This window comes from Podarcis pityusensis (assembly GCF_964106645.2).
Source record: "Podarcis pityusensis genome assembly, chromosome: 7".
Lineage (NCBI taxonomy): Eukaryota > Metazoa > Chordata > Lepidosauria > Squamata > Lacertidae > Podarcis > Podarcis pityusensis.
The window spans coordinates 1689946-1700139 of record NC_138031.1 but is presented as its reverse complement, the minus strand read 5'-3'; the positions used below and the strand labels follow the sequence as shown (position 1 = coordinate 1700139).

General features: G+C 50.1%; 1 protein-coding gene across 1 annotated transcript in view; it reads left to right on the top strand.

Moving 5' to 3' along the window:
- The first annotated feature begins 4045 nt into the window (after positions 1–4045).
- Positions 4046–10194, top strand: part of KIFC2 (kinesin family member C2) — a 40434-nt gene continuing 34285 nt past the window's right edge. Inside the window, exon 1 of the mRNA XM_081012542.1 lies at positions 4046–4292. Within this exon, the coding sequence (XP_080868668.1) occupies positions 4152–4292 (141 nt within the window). The 5' untranslated portion in view covers positions 4046–4151. The remainder of the gene's footprint in view (positions 4293–10194) is intronic.

The following is a 10194-nucleotide window of genomic DNA, read 5'->3' as shown; positions in this document are numbered from 1 at the left end:
AGTGTCCGGGTAGAACGATGGGGGTGGAGACGCTCCTTCAGATATACTGGACCGATGCCATTTAGGGCTTTAAAGGTCAGCACCAACACTTTGAATTGTGCTCGGAAACCTACTGAGAGCCAATGCAGATCTCTCAGGACCGGTGTTATGTGGTCTCTTTAGCCGCCCCCAGTCACCAGTCTAGCTGCCGCATTCTGGATTAGTTGTAGCTTCTGGGTCACCTTCAAAGGTAGCCCCACATAGAGCGCATTGCAGTAGTCCAAGCGAGAGATAACTAGAGCATGCACCACTCTGGCGAGACAGTCTGCGGGCAGGGAGGGTCTCATCCTGCGTACCAGATGGAGCTGGTAGACTGCTGCCCTGGACACAGAATTGACCTTCGCCTCCATGGACAGCTTTGGTGACAGTGTGCAACAACAGAATATTTTTGTTCTTTCTGCCTGAGAGGTTCAAATTGCAATTTGACTCCTCTATCACCTGGGGGCTCTTTATATTCTGCCTGTAGGAACTGCTCTTTGTCTTGAGTAAACACCAGCTTCATAAAGCACCCCTGACTTGCTTGGAAACATGAAGCCTGAAGCATTTTAAAAAAAATGTGTAAGGCTAGTTTGACAGCATTTGAAATACTGGTTTGTCCCTGTAAAGATGCCTCCTTGCTCCTCTCTCTGTGGTTTGCTGCAATTTTCTCTGAGAGCCCACCATCCTTGTTAAGCTGTTGCAAAAGTATTGTTGCAACAAGACATCCTTTACCTGTGGAACTCCCTGCCACAGGAGGTGGAGGTGGTGACTCGCACAGGATCAGATAAAACTATGAGGGATAAGGCTATTGTCAAATATCAGTCGTGCTAGCTAAGGGAATTCTCTGTTTAGGGACAGTATACAGGGGTGTGTGCTTGTTGACATAATGTTTGCCTTCCCTGTGGCCAAAACAGACTCTCTGAGAGGCTTGCAAACATCATTTCTAAGACTGACCCTGCCCTCAGAAATGCAGACAACTGCTGGAGATGTGGAAGTAAAAATGCAAACTTGGTACATATGATGAATAACTGCCTGATGATAAGATCATTTTGGTGCGAGGTGAGAATATATATAGCAAGAGTAATATATCTAAGTAACACCTTAGAGACCAACTAAGTTTGTTCTTGATATGAGCTTCTTCAGGCATATAAAGATTGTGCTACTGGACAATTATATATTTTATATATATATATATATATATATATATATATATATATATATATATTTCTCCCAGAGGTTGTTTTTCTCTCTCTCTCAACTATCTATCTATCTAATCTAGTTTTTATTAATTTTTCTGTTTTACAAATTAAAATACTCATTTTACACCCTTAAGATATCAATGACTTCCCTTCTTCTCTTTCCACGGTTCATTTTGCATATCATAAATCCCTGCATATTTTACAAAAACTATACCATTCACTATCCTATTAGTGCATCCATCAAAAATTATTTACCCTGTTGAATTGATCTGAATGCTGCCAGTGTTCTCAGCTGTACACAATTATTTCCAATATATTCAATAAACCTTTTCCAATCTTCTTTAAAAGTATGTTCCTCTTATTCTCTTATTCTGTACATTGAGTCTGCAAGTTGTTCACCCCCAGGAGGTTGGGTCTGCTGCCTTCTGCATGCAAAGCACAGCTACTGAGGCTCTTTCCTATAGGGCTGTTGCCAAGTCTGGTTCCATCTTTGCAGCAGGAGTGAAGGGGCTGCTTCCTCCCAGCAGGACCAGCTTGTGAGATTCTGCTGCCGTCAGCAGCCTCTGCATTGCCAGAGCTGAGAGAGGCAGCTCTCCAGCAGTGCAGAGACATCTTCTGCATTCCAAGCAGGTGTCCCATTAGGGATCCTGCATGGACCCTTTGCATCCTCTGTCTGAGATGCTTGCATGTTGAGATGCAAAGGACAGGTCATGGCATTTAATAGCAACTAAAGAACAATGGCAGGAGAGGTTGATGAACTATTCAGAACTGGCAAAAATGACAGACTAAGAGAAAAAGACAACAGTGACTTTGAAAAAGAATGGGAACCATTTATATTATACTTGCAGAAACAAAAAAAGTCTACAGACTTGATGGCAGGATTTAAATAAACATTCACATCATTAGTATTAGAAAATGTGTAGAAGATAGAGAAATAATATGGTGCATTCACTGTTATTTTTATGTTTTTAGGTTTGATGTTATTGTATAAATATGTTATTAGTAGTTTTTTCTTTTAGGAAGCAGCAAAGTGGGTGAAAGGAGAAACAAATCAGAAGTGGAAGTTGGGGGAAGCCTAGGAGGGGAGGGAGGGAGGAATGTATAGTAAATGTTAGGAATATGAGATGTGTGTAATAAATGAAAAAGGAAAATGAATCTTTTTCTAACCACACACTAACACACTAACCACTATGCCATGCCGGGTCTCTAATTGCAACGCCGTAGACTGTGCTGGCACTGCTCCAGCCCAACTTCACTGCCTGCCTAATTATTTCCAGGTAACCCCAGAGTCGGCCACGACTGGACCTAATGGTCAGGGGTCCCTTTACCTTTTTATTTGGAACCCACCTGGCCAGACCCAAGGAAGTTAACATCCCAGATTATGGCCAAAGTTCATGTAAGAACACAATTAGGCCAGTGACCCACCCAACTTCTCACAGTAGCCAACTCCTAAAGGGACCCCTGACCATTAGGTCCAGTCGTGGCCGACTCTGGGGTTGCGGCGCTCATCTCGCTTTATTGGACAAGGGAGCCGGCGTACAGCTTCCGGGTCATGTGGCCAGCATGACTAAGCCGCTTCTGGCAAATCAGAGAAGCACATGGAAACACCGTTTACCTTCCCACCAGAGCGGTACCTATTTATCTACTTGCACTTTGAGGTGCTTTCGAACTGCTAGGTTGGCAGGAGCAGGGACCGAGCAACGGGAGCTCACCCCATCGCGGGGATTCGAACCGCCGACCTTCTGATCGGCAAGCCCTAGGCTCTGTGGTTTAACCCACAGTGTCACCCGCATCCTGGCCAACTCCTAGGGGTTCCCAATAAAATATTTGAGGCGGTTGAGGCTGAGCCCCACCCAAAGTTGATGGGCATTGCCAGTCAAATGGTGTGTGTGCGCATGCGTGCTGTGTCTTGGAATCGATTATGTGGGGTAGGGCGTACCTGCCCATCCTCCATATTTTATTCAGGTTGGCATCTCTGGACCAGATGCCCATTATGGGAAACCTGCCAGCAGGATCCGACCCCAAGAGCCACTATTTCCTTTCTGTGGTCTCCAGCAACGGGCACTCATAATGCCAGTTATGGAGACAAGAGCATAGCCATTCTGGCTAGTAGTAGCCACGGCAAGCCTCTCTTGCTCTGTTAAGAACAGCAGGAGATCCTGCCGGATGAGGCCACTGGCCCACCTGGGCCACCATCCCGTCCTCACCTGGCCAAGCAGATGACCTGAACAGGAAAGCCGCAAGCCGGGGCCCCTGGGGACCGAACCCGTCTCCTTCGGCCTGCAGAGCAGCTGCCCCGCCACTGCGGCACTCGGGGCTGGCGGGAAGAAGCAGGGAAGACCTCGCGGGGCGCGGCAGCGGTGGCCCGGGGATGCGCTCCTCCGGCCCCGGTGCCATCGCTGCGGGCGGCTCAGCCCTGCCTCCGACGGGGGTGGCATCTTCTGGGCAAGAGGAGGAGAAGGAGGAGAAGGAGAAGGAGGAGAAGGAGGAGAAGGAGAAGGAGAAAAAGGAGGAGAAGGAGAAGGAAAAGGAGGAGAAGGAAAAGGAGAAGGTAGAGAAGGAGGAGGAGGAGGAGAAGGAAAAGGAGGAGAAGGAGAAGGAGAAAAAGGAGGAGAAGGAGAAGGAGAAGGAAAAGGAGAAAGAGAAGAAGGAGGAGAGGGAGAAGGAGCCGCGCCCCCCTCGCCCTCCCGCCGCTCCCGCCCGGCCCGGCCCTCCCGGTGACTCCGATTCAGGCTGCGGCGGGCCGGAAGGCGGGGCGCGGCGGGCCGGGCGGGGCGCCTCCAGTCGGTGGGGCCGCCTCCTTTTCCTCCTGCTCCGCTGCTGCTGCTGTGGTTGCTGCGGCTGCTGCTGCTGAGCGGAGCGCGGGGGTTTTGCGGGGGTCCCCTCTCCAGGTGGGCGCCGCGGATTTGGGGGCTCGGTTGCCACGGAGCCCCCATGTACGCCTTTTACTCGCTGCTGGTCTACATCTTCTACACCCTCTTCAAGAAGGATGGCGGCGAGGAGGAGGAGGAGGAGGCGGAAGGGGGGGCAAGGGGGCAGCAGCAGCCCCCCGACGGGCAGGACGGCGCTCCCCAGGTAAGGCGACAAGGCACCGGTCCTGTGGCTGGGCGTTCCGCGGGGCAAAGGAGGGAAGGGGGCGCGGGTGGCAGCCTGGCATCGCGGGTGGCGCTGTGGATCGGGGGGTGCCTGCTTTGGGGGGCTGGCTCCAGATGGGGGTGTCGTCGCCCTCCGTGTTGCACCCCACTCCTAGCTATGGGGCATAGGAGCCAAAGTCCCTTGCCGCCCTCCAATAAAATATTTGAGTGCCGCCCCCCAAATTGCTATTTAAATGGCGTGCGTGTGGATTAGGTGGGGCGGGGCTTGTCTGCCTCCCCCCCCATATTTTATTTCAGTTGGCACCCCTGCTATGGGGCCAGAGGTGTGGGGCGCAACGTCAGGACGGTGCCTCTCTTCATCGGGTTGTGCCCAGACCAGCCTGGAGGACGGGGGTGGAAGAGTGAATTCAGGGCTTTCAGACAGGCGTCTCCCGTCTCCCCCCTCTGTCTTTGGAGGTGCCCGCGGGACTTGAACCCGGGACCCTTCCCCTTGCAAGGCAGACGCCCTGCCGGGGAGCTCTGGCCCCCTGCCCATTTCTGCCTCCGATTTTTGCTGCATTGCTGAATGGGCCGCGATGCTTCCCTGAAGGGCTGCTCTCATTCAGACCGGAGGCCTGGAGGTGCTGAGGACCCTGGCATTTTGTCCCTTGGCCTCAGGTGTTTGTGCTCATTCCTAAGCAGCTGGCTGGAGTCAGGCTGCAGAAGGCGGGACCGGGGGTGGGGGGGGTGAGCTCCCTCCAACCTGCCTTAGTCAATGGTTACCAGATTTTTTCCAATGAATCGGGGGACACTTCCCCCCCCTTTTTTTGTAACAACAGGGAGTCACCTGGGACGCGGGTGCCTATCAGGGCTTGCCGATCAGGAGGTCGGTGGTTTGAATCCCCGCGACGGGGTGAGCTCCCATTGCTCGGTCCCTGCTCCTGCCAACCTAGCAGTTCGAAAGCACATCAAAGTAGATAAATAGGTACCGCTCCGGTGGGAAGGTAAATGGCGTTTCCGTGCGCTGATCTGGTTCGCCAGAAGCGGCTTAGTCATGCTGGCCACATGACCCGGAAGCTGTGCGCCGGCTCCCTCGGCCAGTAAAGCGAGATGAGTGCCGCAACCCCAGAGTCGGCCACTACTGGACCTGATGGTCAGGGGTCCCTTTAGCAACAGGGAGTCAGTAGTGGGGATGGTGAGGCAAAAGACCCTGGGCCAAGACCCAAAGACCCAAGCACAGGTTGTTGTTGTTGAGTCTTGTGTCCACCTCTTCGTGACCCCCTGGACCGGAGCATGCCAGGCACTCCTGTCTTCCACTGCCTCCCGCAGTCTGGTCAAACTCATGCTGGTAGCTTCGAGAACACTATCCAACCATCTCGTCCTCTGTCGTCCCCTTCTCCTTGTGCCCTCCATCTTTCCCAACATCAGATGTGAATGCAGCTCTCTCCCAGGTCTTATTCCAACACTCTAACCACTACACCACACTGCCTCCCATACTCTGAAGATTAAATGTAGATAAACCGGTCCCCCGGAGGCATGGAACAGAGAGCTGATCCCTAGATGCAGGATACCTGCAGCTAGAGTCAATAATCAGATAATGCTAATATTATTTACTTTGATATTTTAACCCATGTGCAATGGGACTCATTCTTACTTTATTTTACGGTCTCAGTATTCATCTTTTAATTTTCATCTGTTAGAAGAGTTTCTTTTTGGCTTTATATACATTATAAAATGAAAATCTCCACAAAACTAACTAAATTACTAGATGCCGGAGATTTACCTGTGTGGAGTGGAACCAAATACTTGAGTTGCTGCGGACATAATCTTGGGTGAACATGCAAATAACCCACCCAAGCTGAGCCTGATTTTCACATGGAAGGGTGTTTTGTGTGCGCACAGGGTGTGTATGTGTGTGTTTGTGTAATCGGTGCCCCCTCCAACTTTACTGGCTGCCCACCCAGCCAAATCCTCAGTCTCCCATCCCTGCCTTTTATGCCTCTTGACCCCCTGGGCTGGGAATGTCGTTTTCCCCAGATCTCCCCAACTCCTTCCACGCATGCGTGAGTTCATCCAAAGGTCTGCACATTTTTCATGGTCCATTGTCTGTCGGTTGCGGAGACTAAGTGATGGAAATTGGGTCCTCCGTGAGGCTTCTGTGAGGAGCCGTGCCAACGACCAATGGGTGAGCGGCTTCTGGGAAGAGCTGCGGAGGACATAAAAGTTCTGCAGAATGTGACATGCTGCAAGCTGTCTCTTTTCCACCCTGAAGTCCTGTCACTCTGGGGGGAGAGAACAGAAAGGGCTGGGATTCTTCAGAGGGAAAGAATTTCGGTCGGCGTTGACAGGCCAGAGAATGTGATGCCCGTGGCTTATTTATGTCTCTTGAAGGGGAATAGCTAATGGCTGTTTCGGAGAGAGGCGGAGGAGCAGCGACAGGAAGAAATGACTGCATGCAGAGTATAGCTCAGTCGGTAGAGAACGAGGCTCTCAGGGTCAGGGTTTGAGGCCTTGTTGTTGTTTAGTCGTGTCTGACTCTTCGTGACCCCCTGGACCAGAGCACGCCAGGCCCTCCTGTCTTCCACTGCCTCCCACAGTTTGGTCAAACTCATGCTGGTAGTTTTGAGAACACTGTCCCACCATCTCGTCCTCTGTCGTCCCCTTCTCCTTGTGCCCTCCATCTTTCCCAACATCAGGGTCTTTTCCAGGGAGTCTTCTCTTCTCCTGAGGTGGCCAAAGTCTTGGAGCCTCAGCTTCAGGATCTGTCCTTCCAGGGAGCACTCAGGGCTGATTTCCTTCAGAATGGAGAGGTTGGATCTTCTTGCAGTCCATGGGACTCTCAAGAGTCTCCTCCAGCACCAGAATTCAAAAGCATTCATTCTTTGGCGATCAGCCTTCTTTATGGTCCAGCTCTCACTTCCATACATCACTACTGGGAAAACCAGAGCTTGAACTATACGGACCTTTGTTGGCAAGGTGATGTCTCTGCTTTTTAAGATGCTGTCTAGGTTTGTCATCGCCTTTCTCCCAAGAAGCAGGCGTCTTTTAATTTCGCAACTGCTGTCACCATCTGCAATGATCATGGAGCCCAAGAAAGTAAAATCTCTCACTGCCTCCATTTCTTCCCCTTCTATTTGCCAGGAGGTGATGGGCCCAGTGGCCATGATCTTCGTTGTGTCATCTGCATATCTTAGGTTGTTGATATTTCTTCCGGCAATCTTAATTCCGGCTTGGGATTCATCCAGCCCAGCCTTTCGCATGATGAGTTCTGCATATAAGTTAAATAAGCAGGGACTGGGCAAAAGATTCATGCATTGCAAGGAGTTGGACTCTGCAGTTCTATGTTTCTATTATAGCGAACCTCCTCATCGCACAGCGGAAAAGGGGGTCCGTGGCAAAACTCTTTGACACCTGAGATCTCTGCTTCTTGTCCTGTGACTGTAATACATTTTAAACTGCTTTTAATACTGGGTTTTAATCTGTTGCAACCTGCCCAGGGTCCTTAGGGTGAAGGGAGGGTAAGAAACTAAGAAGAGCCTTGCTGGATTGAGTCCAGCACCCTGTTTTCACAATGGCCAGCCAGATAACTCTCTCCACCATGAATTTGCCAAAGAAATAAAATACAGTGGTACCTCGGTTTATGAACTTAATCCATTCCAAAAGTCCGTTCTTAAACTGAAGCTATTCTTAAACCGAGGAGCACTTTCCCTAACGAGGCCTCCCGCTGCTGGTGCCCTTTCACTGTTCGGATTCCGTTCTTATACCAAAGTAAAGTTCTCAAACCAAGACACCATGTGCAGTTTTGCAGAGTTTGTAAACCGAATCATTCTTAAACCGGACTGTTCTTAAACCGAGGTACCACTGTAAATAAGTCATATAAATTATCATTGCCTGGAAGGCCACATTCAGGGACCTTCTGGTGTGACTGTTGTTGATCTGCCTCAACAAATCCTTTGGGTGTCATCTATGCAGCCTGCAACTTGAGCAGTCAATAAATGCCTTGTTTCTGTGACCCGAATGCTTGACCTACTCAGGCATGCTCTCCACGTACTATGGATTTATCACACACAACTGCTGCAGAATAGAACGTTTGCCCATGTAAACAGACACATGTAACCATTATCACATGTATTTTAAAAATGCATGTATATTTCACATTATTCTTTCTTGCGTTCGAGTGCTTTCCGTCCAGGAAGTCCAATAATGTGTGAGGTGACCGTAGCGTCTGATGCTTGGGAGCTTGTTGCTGCTACTCAGTGTTGGGAGAGAGGTACTCTGTGCATGCTCAGAGGTACCATTTTTATTCATGCATCAGATGTCTCAAGCCTTACTGCACAGGTGGGGAACTTCAGGTCCAGGTGCCTAAGCCTCCTTATCTGACCCTTTGACCACTGTACTCACTGGCCCTGTGTGGCCCCGCAAATATTTTTGCCTGTTTGTATAATGTGCCGATAATATCTTATGTTTGTCTGTAAGGAGAATATAGAGGTGTGAGAGTGTGTGTAGAAACTAGCCCACTGCACAAAGCTAACATTCCTTCCCCTGCCCATTTTCCCTCGAAAGGTATCCCAGAAGGGAATTTGGCCTTCAGACAGAAAAAGATCTCCTAGTGGCATAAAAAAGATTTCAGAGCTAAGTGCTGCTAAGCCAGGCTCAAATCAGTCCCGCTCGACAGCCGCCGTTCCTGCAAGACCTCTTTATTTCCCTGCCCTTTAAAGTATTTATTCCCACATTGTTGCTTCACCCCAGAGGGCAGATGCCCGTCAGTTGCTTGCCATGTGTGGAGAGAAGCGATAAATCTGGATCTGCTCATCCACAGGCAGAGGCCTCTGACAAACAGGCCCATCGCTCAGTGATGCGGTTTCCATGGCGCCTGTTGCCGTGGAAACGGAGCTGCTTCCCGACTAGGGTGGCCAGGCAGCTACAGCTGATGGGAAGGGGGGCATTTGAGGCCTGTCTGCTAGAGACTCTCTCTCTCTCTCTGTGTGTTTGAATAAATGAACTCTGGGCCCTTTCTCAGTTTCATGCACCCTGTCATTTAAATGCATGCAGATTCACAACTGCCTCTGTTTTGACTTTAAATACAAGGAGCGAGGAACACCCCCACCCCCACAATCTCTGTCACTGACAGAGCAATTGACTCTGTCAAGGAAAGTGGAGGGGTGTTTGTGACAGCTTCCATTTCTAATGCTCCTTTCCCTGCCTGGAGTGACGGTTGGTTTGGCAGAAGCCCATCAGAGCATCCCTGCCAGGAAAGGGCCCCTAATTGTGGGAGAAATGAAGCCTCGGAGCCAGGAGTGGGGGGGAATTGTTTGGGAATGGGCACAAATCCTAGAGAAGCTGACGTTCGGGGTGGAGGCAGGGTGAGGTCAGGCGTCGCCGGTTATTTTCCAACGCCATGATTTCCTCATGTACGCACCTCATGGACAACTCTAAGGCCCTGTGGCCCTTGCTAAGAACATAAGGAGAACCTTTGGGATCAGGCCAGAGGCCCCATCTAGGCCATCGTCCTGTTCTTACGGGGGCCAACCAAAGGGAAACCTGCAAGCAGGATTTGAACACAAGAGCAACTCTGTCTTCCTGGGGTTCTCAGCAATTGGCCTTCAGAAGTATTGCTATATTACTATATTATTATTATTATTATTATTATTATTATTATTATAGCCATCGATAGCCCTCTCCCCCTCCATGAATCTGTCTTATTCTCTTTTAAAAGCCACCTAGGTTGGTGGTCATACAGTAAGATAAAACAGAATAGAATACTGAGAGAAAGATAAGAGTAATAACAACGTAGAAAGATATGGGATGTGATCCGCTGGTAGCAGTCAAGTACAACATTCCTTGTAACGCTAGAGTGGACATGCCAAGGGGATGTTTGGTCCAGCTAGTCGAAACTTCCTGTT